Source organism: Lissotriton helveticus, chromosome 1_1 (assembly GCF_964261635.1).
Source record: "Lissotriton helveticus chromosome 1_1, aLisHel1.1, whole genome shotgun sequence".
Lineage (NCBI taxonomy): Eukaryota > Metazoa > Chordata > Amphibia > Caudata > Salamandridae > Lissotriton > Lissotriton helveticus.
Genome location: NC_136057.1, coordinates 1,282,582,634 through 1,282,610,111, shown reverse-complemented (window position 1 = coordinate 1,282,610,111; position 27,478 = coordinate 1,282,582,634). Strand labels below are relative to the sequence as shown.

The 27,478-nt window shown below is 41.7% G+C and overlaps 1 protein-coding gene across 5 annotated transcripts in view; it reads left to right on the top strand.

Moving 5' to 3' along the window:
* The window catches only part of CADPS2 (calcium dependent secretion activator 2), a 2,489,915-nt gene that overhangs the window by 2,333,494 nt on the left and 128,943 nt on the right, over positions 1 to 27,478 (top strand). For all 5 annotated transcript variants that reach the window (XM_078680818.1, XM_078680809.1, XM_078680789.1 and 2 more), the window contains one exon: positions 1,705 to 1,812. In XM_078680818.1, coding sequence (XP_078536944.1) covers positions 1,705 to 1,812 — 108 coding nt within the window. The remainder of the gene's footprint in view (positions 1 to 1,704; positions 1,813 to 27,478) is intronic.

Below are 27,478 nucleotides of genomic sequence, written 5' to 3'. Positions count from 1 at the left end.
GCTTTTTTGTACACTGTTCCCATGCTCTCACAGTTTTGTTTGTGATGGCTTCGCGTTGTGGAGCGGAAAAGTTCTCAGAAGAAAACTGACGCCAGCGCTGGGGTGGGGCTTATTTGACCTCATCGTCGGGGCGGAGTCACGTGGTACCGCCCTCGGCACGCAGAGATGCTGTGGCAAAAAATTTCCGGATCCAGTCTCACGCCTGGGGATAATTCTACGTTAAGGAATCTGCGGCTAGAATTGTCTCTACCAGATACACCGTTACCGAAGATAAGTAACTTGTAGTTCCATGATAATAACAAAACGTGCACAGCTGTTAAAAATGACGTTATCTTTGCACCGTAATATTTTGCCCATTCTACTGTGATTCTTCCCGACGACCCCATGTGATAGACATATCACCAATATGCTTGCACACTGCTTCCAGAAAGTGAATTAGTCTGAGAGCGTCTCTGTTTACTCAAATATTTGATTTAAATAATTCTCTATTGATGTATGAGGGAGCGCTAGAGATTTACTAGAACACAAAATACAAATATATGTGTGTGTATATATGTGTGTGTATGTAAATATATATATGTGTGTATATACATATTATATTTATATTTTTATTTTTATTTTTCATATTGATTTGTTTCCTTTAATGTAGAATATTTTAATGATTAAAATGTTCAAATTTACATAAACAGCCACAATTATCTAAGATCGACCTAGTTAGTATTCACTGTTTACGTCAATGCTGCAGGATCATGATAGGTGAAAAGCTTGAAAATAAGTTTCCAGCCAATGCTAATTTTTGTAGGTACTGATATCCCTCGTAGGCTTCTGAAATGTTTTGTATTTTTAAAGTATGAAATACATATATTAGCAATTAAATGATTAAAAAGAGTATATATGCGGCCATTTACAGGAAGGCACGTATTTGTCTTCCAGAGAGGCTCCGGCTATAGAAGCGGGAGGAGTAGCATAGTAAGGGTGCCATTGTCCTGATTCAGGCAAGGAAAATTGATTCCCCGTCCACTGGTTGGATGGTAAAAGACAGCCAGAGTCTTGGTACAGTGGCCTCTGAACACTCCATGGCCCTAATGCCAATGCACCTGTTGCACTATTGAAAGCTACGCCACTTAAGGGACAACTGTCTAATCAAATGATGGTCACATTTTGATTATGGCTGGTGGTCGGTAGCAGCTGGGGTTGCCAAGCTGCTGCCTTTTCAACTCCGGGCATGCATTGGCCTGCTATCTGCACCATACAAAAGACCCATATTTTTTGGTTTGACTGTACAGGTATACCACCTGATTAGAAGCTGTAGCCATGTAATTGTTCAAAAATATTTCACGTTTCTGGAGAAGTTAAGGCCTTTGTGTGTGTGTGTGTGCGCGCGCACACATTTTTATGTAGGTATATATTCATACTCTGGATACAGTTGTATCGAAGCCCAATCAGAAATAACGGTTGATTCAAGTGATTTTGACGCCCTAATCCATGTACACTGATTGCACCCTACCACCACCCTCATTGGTGACTTTTGTATTGGGTTGAAGACCTTCACCCTCCAGGAAGTGTTGCGATGGCCGATTATCCTTGTGGCCCGTGCATAGAGACAGCCCTGTAAGAAATAGTAATGCAATAAGTATGTTAAGACACTGAAAAGAGCATGTCAACCGAGGGTTTAATGTTGCTATATTCCACTTCCTTCCACAGAAACCTGGAATGGATCTAGCAGACACCTACATCATGTTTGTTCGAGAAAACCAGGACATTCTCAGAGACAAAGTAAATGAGGAAATGTACGTGGAGAAACTGTTTGACGTAAGTACCTGCCCTTGCCCATTGCAAGGCACTTATATGGCTACGCTGCTTCTCAAATATGTTTATGGTCTTGCTTCTTAATCACCAGGTAATTCCGTAAATTGTGGCTCAGTTTTACATCTACAGGAAACACCCTTATCTGAAATTCTTTTCTGCAAGAAGATCCAAAGCAATACAATATTTCTTTAAGAGACAAAAAATGTTATGTTTTCTGCTCATAATCATCGTCATCAAAGATTGTTCCGATAGGTGGTTGAGGAAGCGTCGTTTATACTGAAATCCAAATAACTTTGACTCTATATCCTTCCATCCCAATTATGTGACATTGCTGGGTTTGCATGTTCCAGTGTGCCCAGCGGAAACAAGGCTGTGTGTTGGCCTAATGAATGTTTGCAACGCTTCATAGGAATTTGATCAATCTCATCAATTTTTCCGTAGTTCTCTGTCTGGGGAAGCTAGGAAACTTGCCTTCTAAACATTAATTTAAAAAAAAGTCCAGGAAAACGCCACAAAAACCAACCTATATCTTGTTAGCAGTTATTTTTCTCCTGATCGGCCGGCACATGGAGTATGAAAAAGGATGGAATTTATAAGAGACTTTTCTTTTTCAATTTAACTTTGTAGCTGTAAACACACTCTTTATGCAGTTCAGCCCAACATTTGAGAAATTATCTGAGTAAACGTCTCTCATATTCATTAAATCGTCTGTGACTTAATTTTTTCACCAAAGAATTCCACATATATTTTTTACAAAATTTCTTAACATTCACAAAAATTGGCTTCATTAAATTTGTATTCAGTGTTGGTGATTGCCACACTTCAATTTAATCAAATGGCAAATCTGGAAGCAAACAGAAGTGGCAAATGGTTTAAGAAGAGAACTTTGCAGAGCTCGACTTGTTATAAGAGTAAATAGATAGACTGTGACATATTTACTAAAATGGTTCTGGCCTAAAATAAGTCTGATTACTTTTCTGCTCTCTCAAGACCGTAGATGGACATCCATGATCGTGGAGGTACTAGATAAGGTTGGGTAATGCTGGAGGAATGAGAGCCCAGGCTAAGGCATTACTATAACTAGCATCCCACTATCACTTTCTGCAAAGTAGAAATGAGATCTAGCAAGCTAGTGAATATATTTGTCAATGAGTCTTTTCATGATGTAATTACTGATATTGCACATTGTGTAATGTGGTATTGTATGTGAAACAGTATAGAGTAGTCGTGGTAGTTATGGTTAAGTAAGGACCTCAGGGCAGTAGCCAAGGTTAAGCTATTGCTATACCTTGCTCTCTCAGACAATTCAGGGGCATATGAGCTGCTCGGCTACAACTGTAGGGGTTAACGGGTGTTTGCCACTGCTTTCCCGGGTTCTTGCCTACTTTAGCCTTACAAATCTAGCACTAAGTACACCCCTCAATAGTAAATGTGGGCGAGCTGTCCAAGGACTACTTAGGGAGATGGTGTGGGGTTATATATTTGGAACTCAACAATGGACACAATATCTCTCCACTAACTACAACGTTCAGGAAATACTTGATATTAATAATAGATAAGTATTTGAATCTTACAATAACTCAATACTATGAAGAATCTTAATGGACTACTTGCACATCACAGAACACAAGACTAGTCTACAGCTGTATTATTAGGCTAAAGTGCTATCCTTCTATAGGAGATCTTAGCATATGAATCAGGGATAACAGGTTTAAGCTACACATGAATATGGCAGGATCCTGGACTATCCATATGCAGCCAAGTCGGTCCCCATCTGGACAGTTTATGGGTCAATATTGAGAAAGGTGGGTCCTCTCCTTCCTATTTAGAGCTGGCTCCACTGGTGAATCATTAAAGTGTTTCTTGGGCCATGAATGCATTCCAGTCTCCCCAGGCCCTTATGATTGGACTTCATAGGCCGCACAACCATTTCCGCCCCTGTTTCCAGAGCCTTCACTAGAGAGGATAGTGCAGTGGTCAGTCTAGGCAAGCACTGGAGGTCGCAGGTTGGGGTAGCGTACACATTGGTACAACAGGACAGAATTCAGAGGATGGTGGTGCCCCTCCATGCAAGTTACTCTCAATGCAAGCTTTCCATGCTTGTTCATTTTGAGGCCCAGTTACCCTCACTTCAGATGCTCTAATGTTGAAGTGGCCCTACCACTCTGGGTCTCATTTATGTTGGCAGCTTGGGCAAGAACATGATGATGGCAAAGCCACACTGGAGTACAACAATGGCAGCTGCACTGGCAGCCAAGCCGAGAACAGTCCCACGACAGATTCTTGAAAAGATTAGAGGGACCCTTTGTGCACCAAAGGACTAGGATTCAATCTAGAAAAATAACAATATATCCTTTGATTGGCAAATACTGAGAGAACTCTTACTCATTCACTCACTTAAATCTCACACATTCAATCATGGGGGAATACAGCTCCAATTAAAAAGCAGTGTGCGAGTACACAAGAAAAATATTAGAGATGTTATGTATCAATTTATTAAAAGCATATAAAACAATTGTAGCAAATTAAAAAACAGTTAATCATACATAGTACATTTATGTTCAAAATCAAAATACATCACACTATAAATAAACAAATTTAAAAAGATTTTAAAAAAAATCATTATACCTGGTATAAAGTTTTTATCAAAAGGATTTTTGGAAACCGTATGAGATGTTTGAAAAAAAGAGAAAAGGTATTAGAGTTTGAATTACAAACACGCAATGGGGAGACTTAGTATCTGCTCTGTTAATGTCGGGGGTCTTAATGATTGGGGTAAAAGACAGAGGTTGGGCCAACACATTAGATCAAGCGAAACTGATATACTCTGTCTACAAGAGACCCATCTACCTTGGGTTAAGAAACATCTATTGAATATAAGAGGATACGAGCTGCTGGCTAGCTCCTTTCAAACCTCCAATATTAGAGGAGTTTCCATACTGGCTAAACCTGGTTTGGGGGGGAGCAGACAACACCTGGCAGATGCTCATGGTCGCTGGGCAGTGGTTGAAATGGAGCTGGGCTTTACATTATGTACGATATATGGATCAAACTACGATGATCCTGACATTTTTGAAGACCTTGAGATTGAATTGGCCCTCCCCTCTTGTAGTCTGTGGGGACTTTAATATCTCTGCGGATTTTACAGAATCAGGTATAATGACCCCATATCTGGGACGGAAGCCTAGGGTATTTCGTGCTATAACCACACTAATTAAAACCCCCGGGCTACAAGATGTCTGGGGCGAAAAGGAGCCCAATAATCCTGGATATACATATTTTTCCTGTCCTGCTAAAAAGTTCTCTAAACTAGATTATTTTCTTGTTTCTGCTCTGGTTTCAAATAGGGTGGAAATAAAGAAAGTACCCAAGGTAATCTCTGACCATAACCCATTGATATTCCAATACCACATCAATACCCTGACTAGACCATCATCGAGGTGGACTTTTGAGAGAAAGTTACTAGCTGACAGTAAATTTGTCGTCCACCTAAAGAATTGGGCCCAAAGCTACTTCAATATCAATCGCTATAGTACATCTCGTAATACGGTATGGGACTCATTTAAAGCGACTTTAAGAGGGGAGGTAATTAGCTTTTCTGCCAGGCTTAGGAAGGAAATCAAGGCCCATAACGAGATTCTTTTGACTCAGCTAGCAGATGCAGAAGAACTATTGGTCAGAGCTATAGCCAGGGGGCGGGAGATCATAGAAACACAACAGAAAGTTATGGTTATTAAAGCAGAAATAAATCAGTTGATATCCCAAAGAGCGGCCGATCAATATCAAACAGATAGGGGCTCATTGTACTAAACCGGTGAACAGGCGGGTTAATTATTGGCTCTTAGAATTAAACAAAAGAGTGGCCAAAATATCATAAAAAACATTCGTGAGGGAACCCAGAATTATTCCGAGCCGGAAGAGATCCGAGAAATCTTTAAAAATTACTATCAGGCACTGTAGAAGGAAGAGATAAGGTCAGACTTTTCTAATATAAGTTGGGACAATCTGGGCCGAAAAATTGATAGAACAAGATAGACTCGCGCTGGAGGAAAAGATATCAAGTGAGGAAGTAATCGAGGCTATAAGGGACCTAGAAAGCTGTAGGACCAGATGGCATCCCGCTGGAAGTGTATAAATGTCTACAAGATACTATAGCTCCTTTACTAACTGATCTATTTAATGGTATAATTTATACTATGGATATCCCTAGTTCATGGAAGGAAACAAACATCGTGGTATTCCATAAAAAGGGTAAACCTAAGGATGAACCCGGAGCCTATCGACCGATATCCCTCATAAATTCAGATACAAAGATCTACGCCAAAGTCCTGGCTAATAGACTGGGAAAGGTCATGGCCGGTTTGGTGTCCCCTTGGCAGCATGGGTTTATCCTGTGTCGGGGAACAATGGACCATGTGAGACGGGTAATTACTTTATTCGATATCCATGCTGCTCGGGGGGGGGGGGGTTCGGATGGCGATGATCCTCCTCGGCGCTGAGAAAGCGTTTTATCGTGTCACCTGGCGGTTTTTATGGGGGATATTGGTACGAAGGGGTTTTGTTCCTAAAATAATCAGTGCAATCAAAGCGATGTATCGCGACCCCAGAGCCCGGATCCAGATGATGGGAGGAAGTTCGGAATAGATTTTAATATCTTGCGGGACACGACAGGGGTGCCCATGCTCCCCAATACTGTTTGCCATATATATAGACCACATGATTCGCAGAATTTTAGGATGTGAGTCAATCAATCCAGTAGTATGTAGGGGCTATGAGACAAAAATTTTGCCATGTGCCGATGATTTGGCTGTCATAACTCCTAATCCGGAACCGGCAATATTAGCTCTTACAGATATGGCTAGGGATTTTGGTATTTACTCTGGATACCGTCTTAATGAAAACAAGACTCAAGTAATATGCACTAACAATATGGTAAGACAGGATACTAGTTGGGTCGACTCTGCAATCTATCTAGGGATCAGGATAACCCCGGCAGTTAATTCCATAATCGAAGATAATTTCGCTCCATTGGTTGCCTCCATTACGCAGGAATTAAAAAGAATAGATACTATTCATCTTTCTTTAATTGGGCGAGTAAATGTTTTAAAGATGACTATGCTACCAAAAATTGTTTATCTCTTCCGCTCAATTCCTCTTCTGGTTGGTGAGGGGTGGATTAAAAGTATAGAAGCAGTATTCTCAAATTTGTTATGGTCCTATGGTAAAATCAGAAGGTCCCTAACATATTTATCACTTCCGCAAGAGAGGGGTGGCTTGGCCGCACCTAATATCAGATTCTACCAATGGGCATGCCTTATGAGTCACATGGCTATATTATTGGATACCTCTCCTAACCACACTAAGCCCTTAGAGCCCCCCTCTATTTTCGAACTACTAGTGGGTGGCGATGCTCAAGGGTTACTGTTACGTCAAACAGAAAGAGGGTATTATAATAGAACTAAATACAAAATTATGGATGGTATATGGAAAATGTAGAAAGCTATCCAGAAAACATTACTAATTCCTAAAATAAACTATTATACCCCACTATGGGATTCTAAAATCTTCCCTCAATTAAGCAATGATAGGATGGGGGCTATTTGGGAACAACCTGGAATCAGAAGAATGGGGGACATCTTTGATAAGGGCACAGGGAAACTATTTGCTTTTACTGATATTCAAACAAAATTTTGCATCCCGTCTACCCACACTTTTAAGTACTTTCAGATTCACCAAATAATGCATGGGATGAGGCCCCATATCAATCCAGGTGGGAAAATTAAAATAATCGAGCATCTGCTAGGAGGCGTAGCTCGGATTAAAATTATCTACAAATCCCTAACCGACTCAATACTAGACGATATGGATAAAGTTGAAACATCGTGGATGACGAAATTAGGGGACCCTGATTTTGACCTAGATAACGCTCTCCAGCTTGCGAATAAAGTGTTTTGTTCTACCAACCTAAGGGCACAACAATATAAAGTCCTCTTTAATATATATTTTACCCCAGCCAAGCTTTTTAAATGGGGTAAAAGGGAGGACGATAAGTGTCCAAGATGCCAGGAGGGACCTGCCGACCTAATCCTCATTGTCTCTCAATGTAAAAAAAATGAGGGGAATCTGCGCAGAGATTGAGAAGTTTCTGGGGCTGCTAGATATCCAGGTAAACCTATCCCCTCCCCTTATGATATCTGGTATTGGTAATAATCCTGAGTTAGAATGGGATAAGGAGGCTTTCCTATTTAAATGCTTAGCAGTCCTTCGGATCCTGGTGGCAGCGGGATGGAAGGATAACACTGCACCTACTTTTCAAATGTGGCTTACTAGATTGCTAGGCATTCATAACATTGAAGCTGCTCTCTATAAAAACAGGGGAAAATAGATGAGGGAGTGGGGGCTCTGCGTCTGGGCTCCCCTTGCTCTGTGGAGACAAACCCCCTGAAAGCTTATTATTGTGTCTGCGTACATGTATGAATTTCTCCCTTAAGGCCTAACTTATCTTTTATCTTTATCTTTTATCCTTTATCTTTTATCGCCTATCCCTATCTTTTTCCTAATTCTATCTACTTGCGAATTGTATATTTTGTTTTCCTCAATTTGTGATCTATCTCACTATGATATTCCATGGTTAAAATGTCTGTTTTTCCTTTATGAATTAACAGATTTAATGTATTGTACCAGGTAAGATGAAAATAAAAATAAATAAATAAATACATAAATAAACAAATGAAAGTACTCAATAACATAGACAATTAGACAAGAGTATTAAAAAGGCACTACACTTTGTCATATAGAGAACATATCTGTATGAGGTAACGTCGGGCCTTAACCCTGATGCACAAAAGTCAATCAGTATCTAGTGTGGCAGCTCACTGTGCGGATTATGGTTCTATTGCGTTGGTGTGTTTTGATGGTATTATCTTGATTTAAACCATCTTTATCAAGACTAAAGATATTACTCTCTGATGATATCTTAAAAAGTAGCTTGACAAAGTGCAGAAGTCCCTTCTATCCTGAAACTCCTTGTCGGGGAATATAAAATGCTTGGTCAAGCTACTTTTTAAGATCTCATCAGAGAGTAATATCTTTAGTCTTGATAAAGATGGTTTAGATCAAGATATTACCACCGAAACGCGTCAACGCGATAGAACCATAATCCACACAGTGGGCTCCCACACTAGATATTGATTGTGTTTTGTACATCAGGGTCCAGCCCCAACGTTACCTCATACGGATATGGTCCCTTTATGACAAAGTGTTGTGTCTTTTTAATACTCTTGTCAAGTTGTCTTTGTTATTGAGTTTGTTCATTTGTTAATTTAAAGTGTGATGTTTTTCGATTTTGAACATAAATATACTATGTATGATTAACTGTTTTTTAATTTGCAACAATTGTTTTATATGCTTTTAATAAATTGATACATAACATTTCTAATATTTTTCTTGTGTACTGGCACACTGCTTTTTCAATTGGTACTGTATCCCCCATGATTGAATGTGTGTGATTTAGGGGAGTGAATGAGTAAGAGGTCTCTCAGTATTTGCCAACCAAAGGATATATTGTTTTTTTTCCACAACAAACTACCACACTGGCCACAAATTCCGTGGCATAGTTCTCCCACAGTTGACCACAGCACTGGCATAGCTACTGCACACCTCACCTCCTCTGGACAGTCTCAGTTTGGGGTGATGTCTTAAGCACTCCACCGCGTTTACAGGTAGACCCCACAGCAGGTAAATCTCCCTAGATTTCTCCTTTGGGAAGCTGTTTGAAGGAAACACCTCCAGTGCGTTTTTCTCAGTTCAGAAGACCCCCTTCCAAGGTACATTCTCAGCAGCAGGTTACAGTTATCTGGGTGATGGTTCCCCCCCCCCCCCCCCCCCCGGGAAGATGGCAAGCAGAGACTCCAGCCCTGTATCTCAGAAGTCCTCCTCCACCCATTAGCCATGTAAAATCTTGAAATACTAAGTGAGAGCTAGAGTTACTCTTCATTCTACAGTCCATCAAGACATCCCTTGTTGATTCTGGGTCTCAGCCCACAAACTATAGAGAGGTCCACTATTTGGTTCCTGCTAAATCAGAATGTCTTTATCGTTAAATAGCAGGAAGGAGGGTGTGTGGGGAAAAATCTCTCTCACTCTGGACAATCCAATACGCTGGTACACAAAGGAAGTCACATCTTTTACACTAGCCAATCAGCCGGTGTTTGTTTGCAGCACCTCTGGGGGATGCTAAGGGAACACCCTTTCACTTCAAAGACACAGCTATCTCCTGCTCTGCACACTCGATGATTTCAGTTACTACCAAAAGGATAGGTCTGAGTCAGGATTCTGCACTTCGCATAGTCTAGAGAGGGTCACCCCCATACTCCATTTTGTGTACAGTGCCCATACCGTGGAATCAAAATAGGCTAAAATGGTACACATGCTCCTTGCGCAATATGCACAAGAAGTCATGCACTCATGCATACACACGCACACACACAGTTGTACTGTAGCTCCTGGTTTCACTGAACTAAACAAAACCATTACAATAACCGGTAAGCTACTTTTCTCTGTAGATATTCTGAAAAAGCCTGTCTTAATATAAGCAATTCATTCTGCCACCACCTGACGATTTGCTGAGGGAACAGTGGTGCCATTTCCTTCAGAAGGCACACTTAGTGCGTTAATCCAGACCCCAGAGCCCCCTGTGGATCACAGCTCTTTATAGTACCTAGCTACTGTAGCTCTCAAAGCATACTCATGATTGTCATGTGTGCTGAGACTAAAACTAATGTGTAATACTGAGCAGAAGCTTGCCTGCCGGTTCACTCAGTGCAGAGGCTCATGACCGTAAATCATGCAGGGTACATTCCCGTTCCAATACTTGTGAATTTCATGGCTTTTTAGGTTTTTGTGTAGTAGCTGTTATATCACCTCCATTAATTATATCACAACTTTAACTTTTGTGTTTTTCATGTAATATCATTTTTTGCCTCTATGCCTCAATTCATGCTTGAGGAGACCCTCATTACAAAAGGCACCGTGCTCTTTTGGGATCAGGATGCATGCCTAATGTTTGCTCGCCATGACCCTCCTTTACACTCTTTCTTCTAAAGCTGAATGACGCCTGAAACAGTGGACAACTGTCCTTGCACATCTGAGCCTTAAGCACCCTTAGCAAGTGGTGTATTTGTCCTCCCACACGTTTCCAATGTTAGAATAGGCTATTTGACTTCCTGCGTGTACCAGGGCAGAGAGGTGTCTTTGTTTGCCTGCACTCATTCAAAAAGGGTAAAGGGTTTTTAATGCACTACTCTCTCGAGAGGTGGTGATTGTTTGTCACTCCACCTTGGCATGGGCTGTGCGATGTCCTTGTTTAAACCAATCTTTTTAAAGTACAGAAGTTATTTAATGTCCCCCCTTAGTATTTAACATTTATTTGTTCCCTCCCTTTACGAAGGTTGGGGGCGGTGTTTGTTTGCTATCCCACATTGCCCAACTGCTTAGCTGATTTGTGTAGGAATGAGTACATTGATGGCAACAAATCTATATATCAGTGAAGGTAATATGCAGCAAAGAAATATATTTAAAAAAACCTCCTTACCTCAGAATCATGGTCATGTGGTTTGTTGCCACATAAATTACAAGAATGCCATGTAATATAAATTTACTATGACGTCAACAATTTAAATTCATACTTAGTACAAAAATATTATTTTTTGTATTCAAAAATATCAAAGTTTCAAATGGAATTGCAGAAAATATTCAATTATATATGTAACAATCTTACATAGACAAAATTAATCTATGAAAATCCATTCTATATTCCCCTACTCGATATGTTCACTCTCTGGCACGTTAAAAAACTGTCTCTTTCCAAAAATAGATCCTAGACAGTAATTCATCTGACTTCCCTAGATTTAAATGCATTATTACCAAAGGACTTAAATAAAGCACATCGAGATGCTTTTCGATGTATCAACATCAATATAGGACACCTTCATCAGGGCAAACAACTACATAAACACTGGCGGTAAAGGGAGTTAATCAGTAACAGAAAGTTTGCAAGGTTCTAAAAAGACACAAAAACAATATAAATGAGTATTGTCAGGGTTATTCTCAATACCCAGTAATCACCACAAAACCTTCCCCATCAGAGAAAGAAATGGCACTCTGGGATGGAAGAAAATGACGACTTTTTATTCCATTTGGCCACCCTGTACAGGACACGTTTCGGCTGTATGACCGCCTTTGTCACCTATACATCCTACTGGCAAAATCCAGTAGGTAGTTATAGTTATGCCCAACTTTTCCCATACACAACAGCATTTTTTGTTTTTCTAATAACATAATAATGTTTTCGCCATTTGACGAATCCAAACAAAATTTTCTAAACTAGTACGCAAGTAAATTGAGCTGCTGTCTGAAAATGTTTGGGGTGATTCATCAAACAGGTACTGAGAAAAAGGGGGGGTCCCAAAACGCTTTTTCTACATGCACTTTCTAAGGGATTGTTACATTTTTCGTCTTGGGTACAGCCTGAACTGCTTAACAGAATTTCACCAAATGTGGAAAAACGTTTGATGTTGGTCCAGCAAGCAACTTTTTTGTAATTTGGTGTAAATCTGTTTGGTAGTTTGGATTTATTAAAGAAAGAAATGTAGAGATATCTAGGGACGTGGATTATTCGCGTATCCACCTGCGGAGCATTTAGGGAGTCCTCATGGATCCCACTGGCGAATCTGTAGATAAAAGCAAATCCCTGATTGGCTGGCCACAACCTGAAAGGAGAGTTGCGGCTGCCATTTTGCTTGTGCTTGGCTCGGTGAAGGAGGGCATAAATTGTGAGAACACATAATGGGTCAGGATACAGGTATCCTGACCTCATAAGAACAGATGAAGGGGTCTTTGAGGTACTTCTCATGGGCAAGAAATTGCCCAAGAATAATTTTGGGGCACAAATTCAAGATTTGCGGGTACTCGTGGATCCTACTAGAACCCACAGATGATTGATCTGAAGCCCCTGGGGGATGGGGGGAACCCCTCACCCATTCACACACCATACCCCACCAAGGGGGGGCAACCTCTGCTGCACATAGCCGAAAGCTGTGAATGGCCTGGTTTGTATTAAAGTATGGTAATTATATATTTGTTTCTGTTAAAAAAACATAGAAATTCCTACACATGTACCGGGAAGCGCGAGAGGCGGATAGGCTTCCGCCAGACCAACGGGAGACCACGATAGTAGTCATCCATAAGGTGGGAAAACCGCCTGATCTTTGTTTGTCCTACCACCCAATATCACTTATAAATGTAGAACCCAAGGTTTTAGCTAAGGCCCTGGCAGACCGGCTGCTAGCGGTCCTGCCAGACTTAATACACGTAGACCAGTCCGGGTTCATGCAGCATAGGAGCACCCAGTAATGAAGTGCCGTCAATGGAACATTGGCGGCATCCCTCTAAGGTACACTCTTCTCTCCTCTTTATAAGGATTTCATTTCCAAGCTTGATTTCATCATTTCTTCATGAGAATTTTTATTAGTTCATTAGTATTATCATGTTAATTCATTCGTTAACTTGCATACTTTTTGTAAACAATTTCAGTAGACATCATTCCTACTCATCCTCCTATGCATTTCGGGTGCATAACACCCTTCTTCAGGGAGAGGCACTAGAATTCAAAAACATATGTAAAACAGAAATGAATATGTCGTATTCAACAAAAGAATATTGCAAGCATTTTAAATGTGCTACATGCCACCAACTAAAGTGCATATTGTGCTCAAAAACAACCACTATCCCCGATCTCGGGTAGAAAACATTACTCACATGAGTCTTTCAGCAATGTACTCTGCCTAAAAAACAACATCAACGGCATACATACAAATTAGAGTCCCTTTCTTGCACGTATGTATATTTAAATTGCTTTATGGTCATACGATCCCGCCACTATCCTTCAAAAGTTCATATGAACTGCTACTGAACGTCCAACTCTTACAATCGACCACTACGGTATCCAAACATTCATGGCGCGTTTGCCGCGCTTCCGTACGGAAACTCAAGTCATTTTCAATTGTACCGACAGCACGGTCACATGATCTACAACAATGAACGAAAGACTCTTACGAAATTCACTTTAACATTGCTTGTGCTTATTTCTGCTTGATGTTTCGCAAAGGCATTTAGAAAATTTCTATTCAATTTAGAAAAGGCACAAATTAATATAAAACATTAAAAACAAACGGCTGTGAGAAAAATCGGCATGGGTTGGTATAAGCACTGATGTAATACAAAATTTCTAAAGCATGTTGAATCCAACAAAATAAATAAATTAAATTCAATACAGGCATTGTCAGAATCACGTCAGGAACTGTTGCGACCCACTGGGTTGCTTAAAGGTGTTAAACAGTTATAAATAACATGCTAGCTCGATACGATCATTGAGCCCATGGGGCTTACTCGAAGATAGTCTGTGAATCCATGTATTTTCCCGTTGCAACAAGAATCTGTTATTGTCTCTTCCTTCTTGTTTCTCCACGCATTCCAATATGAGAAACTTCAATTGAGAAATATTGTGGTGAGCTTCCAGAAAATGCATTGCAATGGATGATTTGATATTCTGCGTGCGAATATTAGATTTATGTTCCGTGAGTCTAGTTTTTATTTTCCTTTCAGTTTTTCCCACATAAGTTTTGCCACATGGGCACTTGAGTAGGTAAATCACGTTCGACGTGTCGCAAGTTGCTGTGACCTTTAATTTAATTTCATGACCTTTCATCGGGTGATGGATGACATTTCCTCTGATAATGTTGTTACAGCATCCACAACTCATACAGGGTCTTGTTCCCTTATATATCGTTTTTTTGTTCCTCTTGTGTGTGAGAATTTCACCAATGTTATTGCCACGGGTATAGGCAAAAAGAGGCAGTTCTTTGAAAATGTTATTAAAATCTACTTCCAATTCCAGAAGTTGCCAATGCCGTAGAATGCTTTTTTTAAATTCATTACTTAAAGTTGAGTATTTGGACACTGCCACTATTCTATTCTCCGTGCTTTTTGTATGTCCTTTCAACAGTTCATTGCGATTTAAGTCTTGTACTCTTCTCTTGGCGTTTGAGACAACTTCCTGTGGAAAAACCCTTGTAAGGAACCTTTGTCCCATTTCATCAATCCTTTGTAGTGCTTTATTTTCATCAGAAGTAATACGTTTAACTCTTGCCATTTGTGAAAAAGGTAAGTGCTGTTTTAGAGGCATCTGGTGAAAGCTAGAAAAGTGTAAGGTATTGTTCCTATCAGTTGACTTGCGGTAAATGTCAGTTTCAAACCCCCTTTCTGTGATGGTGACTTCTACGTCAAGGAACGTGATCTTTTTGTCTGATATTTCCCACGTGAATTGTATTCTGTTGTCCGCTCTATTAAGCTCCATAAGTGCAGATTGCAATTTCTCCTTGGTGTTTTTCCAAACGATAATCATGTCGTCAATGTATCTGACGATTAGTTTTGAATTTTCACGCCATTCTGGTTTGGATAGGATGTGTTGATTTTCGTGTTGCATCATAAAAATATTAGCATACGCCGGCGCAGCTGAATTGCCCATCGAGGTTCCTACGAGTTGTTGGTACCAAGTATTGTCATATTTGAAATAACTATGATAGAGTGTGAACAACATCAGCTCCATAAGGAATGTCTTCATTGGAATTTCCAGTTCAGTGTTTAAAATGGCCTGTTCTACAGCTTCAATACCTAATGAATGGGGAATTGAGGTGTAGAGCGATCTGACATCCGCAGTACATAGAATTAGCGTCTCTTCTTGTAGAATTTCAACTGCTTGATGTTTGAGAAGAAAATCAGTAGTGTCTTTCACATACGTCACCATTTTCTTGATGGTAGGTTGTAGATATTTATCCAGTAGTTGACCCAAAGGTTCATGTAGGCTCCCACATGTGGAGACTATGGGTCGTAAAGGGGGATCATACAAGTATTTATGAATCTTTGGTGTCATGTACAATGTTGGGCTTTTCGGATGTTCTTTTAGGAGAAATTTCTTAGTTTTTTGATTGATGGTACCCATGTCTACTGCTTTTTCCACTATTTCCCTGAGTGTTCTCATGTACTCCATAGTGGGGTTTCCTTCCAATTTAAGATATGTATTCTCATCTGATATATGTTCCATAACTTTTTTTGAGTACATGTCTTTGTTCATTATAACCAAAGCTCCTCCTTTGTCCGCTTTAACGCAAATAATAGCATCATTGTTTGCCAATCTTTTTAAGGTATCAAGATCTTTTTGTGTGATGTTTTTAGGGGACTTCAGTTTTGGATTGATTTTTGAAAGATCCTGTTTCACGAGTTTCTCAAACAAATCAAGCGTTTTGTGACTTACTGGTGATTGAAAAGAGCTACTCGGTCTAAGTCCCATTAACTGATCTACTTCTCCTGTATTAGACTGAGGTAAAACGTTGTCAAAGAAATGTCGCAATTTTAGTTTCCTCATGAGTTTGAAGAAACTCACTTCTAGTTCTAGTTGATCCGAACTGGTCGGTAGTACATATATAGTTCCTTTCTGGAGTAGTTCCATCTCATAATTAGTTAGTCTCTGATCTGAAATGTTAATGACTAGTTGGTTTACGTCTGGGTCTTCTTTTTGATCTTGGGTGCTGTTGTACTCCTTGTATTGGGATGTTCTTTTTCCTTTTCCTTTTCCCCTCCTGGGTCTCCACAAAAAAAAAGGAAAACGACATATTGATTTCTGTTTTACATATGTTTTTGAATTCTAGTGCCTCTCCCTGAAGAAGGGTGTTATGCACCCGAAATGCATAGGAGGATGAGTAGGAATGATGTCTACTGAAATTGTTTACAAAAAGTATGCAAGTTAACAAATGAATTAACATGATAATACTAATGAACTAATACAAATTCTCATGAAGAAATGATGAAATCAAGCTTGGAAATGAAATCCTTATAAAGAGGAGATAGGAGTGTGCCTTAGAGGGATGCCGCCAATGTTCCAGTGACGGCACTTCATTACTATTGTTCATTTGACGCCACGAGGCGGAAGACGTCACCTCGAGAGCACCCAAAACTGTAGATACTAATTAAATTTCAAATCAAACTTTCGGACAAGATAAGCGGTGCACCTAAAGCGCAATCCGAACTGGTCGTAGGTACATATGTTCTTTTTCCTTTTCCTTTTCCCCTCCTGGGTCTCCACAAAAAAAAAGGAAAAGGAAAAAGAACATCCCAATACAAGGAGTACAACAGCACCCAAGATCAAAAAGAAGACCCAGACGTAAACCAACTAGTCATTAACATTTCAGATCAGAGACTAACTAATTATGAGATGGAACTACTCCAGAAAGGAACTTCATATGTACCTACGACCAGTTAGGATCAACTAGAACTAGAAGTGAGTTTCTTAAAACTCATGAGGAAACTAAAATTGCGACATTTCTTTGACAACGTTTTACCTCAGTCTAATACAGGAGAAGTAGATCAGTTAATGGGATTAGACCGAGTAGCTCTTTTCAATCACCAGTAAGTCACAAAACGCTTGATTTGTTTGAGAAACTCGTGAAACAGGATCTTTCAAAAATCAATCCAAAACGGAAGTCCCCTAAAAACATCAGACAAAAAGATCTTGATACCTTAAAAAGATTGGTAAACAATGATGCTATTATTTGCGTTAAAGCGGACAAAGGAGGAGCTTTGGTTATAATGAACAAAGATATGTACTCAAAAAAAGTTTTGGAACATATCAGATGGGAATACATATCTTAAATTGGAAGGAAACCCCACTATGGAGTACATGAGAACACTCAGAGAAATAGTGGAAAAAGCAGTAGACATGGGTACCATCAATCAAAAAACTAAGAAACTTCTCCTAAAAGAACATCTGAAAAGCCCAACATTGTACATGACACCAAAGATTCATAAAAACTTGTCTGATCCCCCTTTACGACCCACAGTCTTCCCATGTGGGAGTCTACATGAACCTTTGGGTCAACTACTGGATAAATATCTACAACCTACCGTCAAGAAAATGGTGACGTATGTGAAAGACACTACTGATTTTCTTCTCAAACTTCAAGCAGTTGAAATTCTACATGAAGAGACGCTAATTCTACGTACTGCGGACGTCAGATCGCTCTACACCTTAATTCCCCATTCATTAGGTATTGAAGCTGCAAAACAGGCCATTTTAAACACTGAACTGGAAATTCCAATGAAGACATTCCTTCACACTCTATCATAGTTATTTCAAATATGACAATACTTGGTACCAACAACTCGTAGGAACCTCGATGGGCAATTCAGCTGCGCCGGCGTATGCTAATATTTTTATGATGCAACACGAAAATCAACACATCCTATCCAAACCAGAATGGCGTGAAAATTCAAAACTAATCGTCAGATACATTGACGACATGTTTATCGTTTGGAAAAACACCAAGGAGAAATTGCAATCTGCACTTATGGAGCTTAATAGAGCGGACAACAGAATACAATTCACGTGGGAAATATCAGACAAAAAGATCACGTTCCTTGACGTAGAAGTCACCATCACAGAAAGGGGGTTTGAAACTGACATTTACCGCAAGTCAACTGATAGGAACAATACCTTACACTTTTCTAGCTTTCACCAGATGCCTCTAAAACAGCACTTACCTTTTTCACAAATGGCAAGAGTTAAACGTATTACTTCTGATGAAAATAAAGCACTACAAAGGATTGATGAAATGGGACAAAGGTTCCTTACAAGGGGTTATCCACAGGAAGTTGTCTCAAACGCCAAGAGAAGAGTACAAGACTTAAATCGCAATGAACTGTTGAAAGGACATACAAAAAGCACGGAGAATAGAATAGTGGCAGTGTCCAAATACTCAACTTTAAGTAATGAATTAAAAAAAAGCATTCTACGGCATTGGCAACTTCTGGAATTGGAAGTAGATTTTAATAACATTTTCAAAGAACTGCCTCTTTTTGCCTATACCCGTGGCAATAACATTGGTGAAATTCTCACACACAAGAGGAACAAAAAAACGATATATAAGGGAACAAGACCCTGTATGAGTTGTGGAAGCTGTAACAACATTATCAGAGGAAATGTCATCCATCACCCGATTGAAGGTCATGAAATTAAATTAAAGGTCACAGCAACTTGCGACACGTCGAACGTGATTTACCTACTCAAGTGCCCATGTGGCAAAACTTATGTGGGAAAAACTGAAAGGAAAATAAAAACTAGACTCACGGAACATAAATCTAATATTCGCACGCAGAATATGAAATCATCCATTGCAATGCCCTTTCTGGAAGCTCACCACAATATTTCTCAATTGAAGTTTATCATATTGGAATGCGTGGAGAAACAAGAAGGAAGAGACAATAACAGATTCTTGTTGCAACGGGAAAATACATGGATTCACAGACTATCTTCGAGTAAGCCCCATGGGCTCAATGATCGTATCGAGCTAGCATGTTATTTATAACTGTTTAACACCTTTAAGCAACCCAGTGGGTCGCAACAGTTCCTGACGTGATTCTGACAATGCCTGTATTGAATTTAATTTATTTATTTTGTTGGATTCAACATGCTTTAGAAATTTCTATTACATCAGTGCCTATACCAACCCATGCCGATTTTTCTCACAGCCGTTTGTTTTTAATGTTTTATATTAATTTGCGCCTTTTCTAAATTGAATAGAAATTTTCTAAATGCCTTTACGAAACATCAAGCAGAAATAAGCACAAGCAATGTTAAAGTGAATTTCGTAAGAGTCTTTCGTTCATTGTTGTAGATCATGTGACCGCGCTGTCGGTCCAATTGAAAATGACTTGAGTTTCCGTACGGAAGCGCGGCAAACGTGCCATGAATGTTTGGATACCGTAGTGGTCGTTTGTAAGAGTTGGACGTTCAGTAGCAGTTCATATGAACTTTTAAAGGTTAGTGGCCGGATCGTATGACCATAAAGCAATTTAAATATACATACGTGCAAGAAAGGGACTCTAATTTGTATATATGCCGTTGATGTTGTTTTTTAGGCAGAGTACATTGCTGAAAGACTCATGTGAGTAATGTTTTCTACCCGAGATTGGGGATAATGGTTGTTTTTGAGCACAATATGCACTTTAGTTGGTGGCATGTGGCACATTTAAAATGCTTGCAATATTCTTTTGTTGAATACGACATATTTATTTCTGTTTTACATATGTTTTTGAATTCTAGTGCCTCTCCCTGAAGAAGGGTGTTATGTACCCGAAATGCATAGGAGGATGAGTAGGAATGATGTCTACTGAAATTGTTTACAAAAAGTATGCAAGTTAACAAATGAATTAACATGATAATACTAATGAACTAATAAAAATTCTCATGAAGAAATGATGAAATCAAGCTTGGAAATGAAATCCTTATAAAGAGGAGATAAGAGTGTGCCTTAGAGGGATGCCGCCAATGTTCCAGTGACGGCACTTCATTACTATTGTTCATTTGACGCCACGAGGCGGAAGACGTCACCTCGAGAGCACCCAAAACTGTAGATACTAATTACATTTCAAATCAAACTTTCGGACAAGATAAGCGGTGCACCTAAAGCGCAATTTTGCAAGGCACAGGAGCACCCGGCATAATCTACGCTGTCTCTATGGAGTACTATACATGACCGAGGATGTGGGGGCCACCCAGACAGCATTGATGGCACTGGACGCCTCAATGGCTTTTGATAGTATTGAGTGGCCCTATTTGTTTATGGTGCTCCGGCGTTTGGGGTTCTGTCTGATATTCTGCAGTTGGGTTCGGCTTTTATAAGCACAACCGGAGGCGAGGGTGAGAGTTAATGGCGCGGTGTACAGAACCTTTCCGCTACGTAGGGGCACCAGGCAAGGGTGTCCTTTGTCCCTCCTCCTTTTCGCTCTAGCCCTGGAACCACTAGCTCACTGGATAAGGAGGGATAGATCGTTTTGGGGCCTGGCGTTGAGTGATGAGTGGGAGGAGCGTATTTCTTTATGCGCAGATGATATCGTGTTATATATGGCCCGACCATACCACTCGATCGCACAGGCCCTACACCTCTTTGAACTATTTGGCAGTTACTCTGGCTATAAGATTAATTGGGGGAAGTCAGTGATTTTCCCGCTCTCGGCCCCTCCACCGAGAATCCCGACCCGGTTTCCCACCTCTGTCGCAGTGGATGGATTTAAATACTTGGGGCTCTACATCACAAGGGACAGGGCAGAGTTCTTCGCTAGGAACTTGGAACCCCAAATGTTGCGTCTTAAAACCGATGTGAACCATTGGAGAACCCTGCCTCTTTCCCTCATGGGTCGGGCGGCGGTGTTCAAGATGCTTGCTTTGCCGCGCCTACTTTATATCCTCCAAAATACGCCATACCCGATACCTCCGGGGGTGTTCAAGCGGATAACGCAAGAGATACGAGTCCTGCTCTGGGATGGTGGCAACCCTAAGATAGCACTGCCTAAGCTAACAAGGGGGGGTCTATGACGGGGGGCTGGCCCTACCAGACGATAAGCTGTACTACTGGGCCTCCCAGTTGCAGGTGGTAAACGACTGGGTGTAAGCAGGTCGGTCAGGACCGGCTTACAGGGTAGACCGATGGGCTATGCCGGCTGGGAATTGCAAGCCCCTGCTTTACGCTCGGAAACAGGGAAAGGATTGGCCGTCCCATACCGGGGTGGTGGTTCAATGCTGGAGGGAGGCCAATCAATTCTTGGGGTGGTCGGGCTCCCTGACGGGTAGAACCCCCCTTTGGCACGGAGACCAGTTGAGGGATGGGACCCGCTTGACAGGGTTCCGGGGCTAGAAACTATAGGTATAGAATACCTGGGAGACGTCTGGAAAGGGGAAAACCCGCAATCTTTGCCTACCTCAAACAGGAGTATGACCTGCATGACTCCCAGCAATACCACAACATACGACTTGTCCATGCTCTACGGGCTCATATAGTGAGCGGCACGTCTCTCTCAGAGTACTCCCCCATGGAAGATAGGCTACTCCTGGACCCGATAGTTGAGAAGCCCACCTCCACAATATATCGCAAACTCATAAACAACATGGCGGACTCACTGGTGACACTGCGGGAGAGATGGGTGGGGGACATTTGGGACTTGGAAGATGAAGACTGACAGGATGCCCTGCAGAGTCCACGGGAGATAGCAATCCGATGCAGGTTCCGGTTAGTGCAGCTTAAAATCCTGCACAGAGTATACTATCCCTGCACCATTCTGTACGCTTCGGGGAGGAGTCAGTCGGCCCTTTGTGCACGGGGATGTGGGGAAAAGGGCACCTTCTATCATATCTTATAGGAATGCCCGGAGATAGCTCCCTTCTGGACTAAGGTTGTCGACATGATGAAAGCAGTGGTGGGTTCACCGGTCCCGCTAGAGACCGATGGCTACTTTTAATGATTAAAAGTGACTCAGACTGGACTAGGTACAAGGAGATCTGGCTGGCACTGGCAGCTGGGGTGGCGAAAAGGAATATTGCAAGGGCCTAGGGCTCGCGGACACCGTCTCAGTGGGACTAATGGGTGCGAGACATGGGCTGGTGCCAGAGGGCCGAGGAAACCATCTACAAAAGTAGGGGATGCGCCAAGAAATGGCGGAAAATTTAGGGGTCATGGCGGAAATACAGGGAGAGGAGGGATAAATTGGGACTGTAATGTCAATCTGTCTTATTTGTGCACTTAAAGGTCCGTCATTGTCCTGTAAACTGCGATTTCACCGCATGAACTATGCTAAATGTCCTGCATTATTTGATGTAATGAGCAATGTTAATAAAAAGATTTCTAAAAAAAAAACATAGAAATTCATTGAAAAAAACATAGATTGCAAAGACATTTATAGATAGGTTGATATTTTACCCACACAAAACCATAGAAATTGAGCAGTTATAGTTATACCTGTCTGAAAAAACGATACCTTGGGCTGGTAAGTAACTGTAGGTCACTAGTTTTAGTTCTTTAGTTTTGTGTGGGTAAAATTTCAAGTATAATGGCCCTGCAACCTTACTCACAGACCCATACAGCCACTCATAGACCCAGTCACCAACACATACAGCCACTCATAGACCCATACAGATAGACAAATTAATGGTCGTTATTAGGTAGTTATAGGTAGGACCTAGTTTCCATAGGTAAACCATTTTTTGTTTTGCCAATAACCTTGGCACCGTTTGATGAATCCTCACGAAATTTTCCAAACTAGTTTGCCACTCGCATTAGCTGTTGTGTTGAAAGTTTCGCGGCGCTTTGTCAAGCAGGGGCCAAGAAAATGGAGGGGGGTCCCCAAATGCGTTTTCCCAATGCAATTATCCATAGGGATGTTAGACACGACTAAAGCTTGAACCGCTAGACGGATTTAAATCAAATTTGCCAGAAAGCTAGATCTAGTTCCCGAAAGAGTGCTTTTTGTGATTCTGTAGTTATGGAGTTATTAAAGAAAAAAGAAATATAGCTATCTAGGTACGCAAATCCTCAGCAGATCCAGAGATCTCGTGCTGAGATCTGATTGGCTGCCAAAACTTCAACCAAGAGGTGTTGGCAGCCATTTTGGGACTTGGACTCAGCCGAATCCCAAAAACAATTAAACATAAAGGAATACCCTGACACTCTGGGCCTTGTGGTGGGGTCAAAAACATAATGTTTTTACAATTTTTAATCAAATTCGCGGGTGGACGTGGAAAAGTTTGAGAAAAAAAGTGTGGTCTCCCAACCATGTTTGTTTTTCAGCTCCTGGGTGGACCAGGTCCTGGGGGCGTATTTATAATTATGGGGAGTGGGTGCATTCGGGCCCATTCCCCATGGCGGATATGGGCCCCTGGGACTGCCACCTCCCCTTGGCCAAGCACATTGGAAATAAAGGGGTTGATCGTGTAGCCCCCCTCATGGGCCATTTATGGCACCGGGGACAACCACCTCCCTGGGGCTTAGCTATATTTTGAAAGGGAAGGGGGGCTGCTTGGCCCACCTCCCTATGGCCTATATGTGCCTGGGGACAGCCACTTCCACTGGGCCAGGCCGATTGCAAATAAAGTGAGAGGGGGCAGCAAGGACACTCTCCAGGGCCATTTACAGCCTAAGGGACCACCACCTCCTTGGCGCCTGGCCAACATTTCAAAGGGAAGAGGGCCATACTGTCCCCCTCCTGGGTTGTTCTTGGCCCCAGGGACCACCACCTCCCAGGAGCAGGCCCAGTAATAACAAAGGAGGCGGGCTGCATGGCCCCCCCATAGTGGAGCCATTAATGGCCCTGTTGACCGCCATCCCACAGGGCCAGCTCGCTATGTCCCGAGGTGGCCACATGGTTTGCTGTCACTTGGCAAGTGCTTTGAGAGCTCCCGCCGAATGAAAGCGAACAGTAAGTCTGCTCCCAGAGTGCGGGAGCAGAAAAACTGCTCCCGCCCACTGGGAGTGGACTTTTCATCTGTTTTCCTGCCCTCTGTCAAGCAGGCAGGAAAGCAGATACAAAATTGCTCCTGCTTATAGGGAGCAGCATTTTTGCAGCTCCCTGTGTGCAGGAGCAATGCCAGCTCCCGCTGGGGGTGGGGAGGCAGCATGGGATGTCGGGGCATTGGAACCCCCGCATTCCCTAACAGTGCACAATGGATGCCCATGGGTGGGCTCCAGGGCACCCAGCATCAAGTGGACGGGGCCCGGAGAATGGGGTCTTTGGAACCAAAATTTGTCAGGGGAGGGGGGCAACAGGGCCCCCACCCTTTTATCAGAGCAGAGTCTGTAGTGACTGTGATGAGTGGGTTCTTTCTTGGACTTTCCTGATGAGAGCAAAGTGAATGGTCCTCCCTTTGAATGACTATGAGTATTCAAATGTGCAAAATCAGCGGAATCCTCACCCATTCAGTCCCTCACTGTCCACCTTAGTAGTATGCAAAGGTCTATCCGCCTTCTGCCAGGATGATAGATAGCTTACCACAAGGCCCCCAGCGTATTTCTTGCCAGTTTTGGAGACACGTTCTTGATGCCGAAGAATAGGAGGAAATCTCCACTAAACAAAGAAGCATTTTATATAGTTAAGGGGAAGAACCCTTGTTTGATGGAGATTGACCTCTTTTTAGTCTTGTCATCTTCTCTGTAGTAGGATTCATGTTGTTCCCGATTACTAGAAGAAGGGTCTTGTGAAGCAATCACTTTGCCGAAATTAAATGCACACAAGGTCACTGGAGACATTTCCACCTGGTCTGTTACACTGCTGTAGTGTAGAATATATACCAGACATTTACCAAACTACTTAGTGCTGACTAATTAACCAGTAGAAAGTATTCCAGTTGGGTAGACATTCTGTTCAGAACTGTGAACTCTTGTAGGATAAAGGCTTTGGTGAGATTCTGTTCTGGTCCAGTCACTCACACACCCACTCACAGACCCATACAGTCACTCATACACCCACATAACCACTCACACACCCACTCACAGATCCATATGGCAACTCACACATCCACTTGTACACCCACAAAATGACTCACACACCAACTTACACACCATATAGCCACTCACACACCTGCTTACAGATCTATACAGCCACTCACATACCCACTCACAGACCAATACAGCTACTCATACACTCGCACACAGACCCATAGAGTCACTCACAAATCTACTCACACACCAACACAGGTACTCACACACACACACTCACAGACCCATACAGCCACTCACCCATTCACAAATCCACTCACTCACCCTCAAAACTATTCACACACCCACTCATACACCCATCCAGACATTCTCACACCCACTCACCAACCTATACAGCAACTCAAATACCACTGTCACTAACGTTTACAGCTACTCACACACCCATTCACAGACCTATACAGCCACTCACACACCCACTCACTGACCCATACTGTCAGTCACACACCCACAAAACCACTCACACACCCACTCAAACTCTTTTACAGCCACTCACATATTCACTCACTGACCTACATTGCCACTCACACACCCCCTCTAAAAGATTACAGGTTACTGTTAGGAAATAAAAATGAAAAAAAACTTTGATATTCAATAAAAAATCCAAAGGCTACAAGGATGTTATAGTTAGAAAATAACATTGAAAAACCTTAGAAATTCACTGGAAAAAAACAAAGATTAAAGGAACATTATAGTTAGGCTCAAATTTTTGTCATAAAAAAACATTGAAATTCAGCAGTTATAGTTACCTGGGCTAACTATAACTTACACCCTCACAATGCACTGCATATGACCTCACATATTATATCACTCATGGCATGGTCAGTGACATCACTAATGACATCTCAAAATGACATCATTAATGGCATTACTGATGACATCATCTACAAAACCTCTCATACACCCACTCACAGGCCCACACAACCATTCATATAATCATTCACAGACCCTTTTAACCAATCCCACACCCACTCACTCACCCATAGTTACTCATGTACCCACTCACCCATACAGCTACTCACACACACCCACTCACTGACTCACAAATTCCCTCACACACCCACTCACTCACCCTCAAAACTACTCACACACCTGTTCATACACACATATAGACACTCACACGCCCACTCACAGACCCATACAGCTACTAACAGAGGTACTCATTCACCCACCCGTACAGCCACTTGCATATTCATTTACTCACCCACACAACCACTCCCATACCCATTCATACATCCATACAAGCACAGCACATCTACTCACACACCTACAGAGCCACTCAGACAACCACTTACTGTGCAAAATAGCCATTCAGACAACCATTCACTAACCCATACAACCACTCAAGCAGCCACTCACCTATACACCCACTTGCACACCCAGTCACTCTGTCGCCTATATAGCCAATCACACACCTACTCACCCACCCATAGAACCAGTCACACAGTCCCTCAGTCACAGATAGAGCCACTCACACACACTCACCCAAGGATACAGCCACTCACACACCCACAAAATCACTCATACACCCACTCACAGACTCATACTGCCACTCACACACCCATTCACCGACCTATACAGCCACTCACACAATCCCACTCTCAAGAGTTACAGTTAAGAAATATATATTTTTTTTTAACTTTGAAATTCAATAAAAAAAGAAAGGTTTCAAGGATGTTATAGTTAGGAAATAACATTGAAAAACAACCTTAGAAATTCACAGAAAAAACAAAGGTTACAGGGACATTATAGTTAGTCTCAGATTTCACATGTACAAAACCATTGAAATTCAGTGATTATTGATACCTGAGCTAACTATTACTTAAGCACCAGCAATGCACTGCTTATGACATAACATATTACATCACTCATGGCATGGTCAGTGACATCACTAATGACATCTAAAAGTAACATGTCTGATGACATCATCCACAAAACCACTTACACACCCACTCACACTCCATATAACCTCTTATACATCCACTCACAGTCCCACACAACCATGCACATAACCATGTTCAGACCCATACCTTCACTCACTCATCCATAGAGCTATATACCCATTCACACACCCTCTCACTGACCCAAATCTACTCACACAACCTCAAAACTACTCACACACCTACTCATACACCCATACAGACACTCACACACCCACTCACAGACCCATACAGCCACTCACACATCCATTCACTCACCCACATAACCACTCACTCACCTATAAAGCCACTCACACT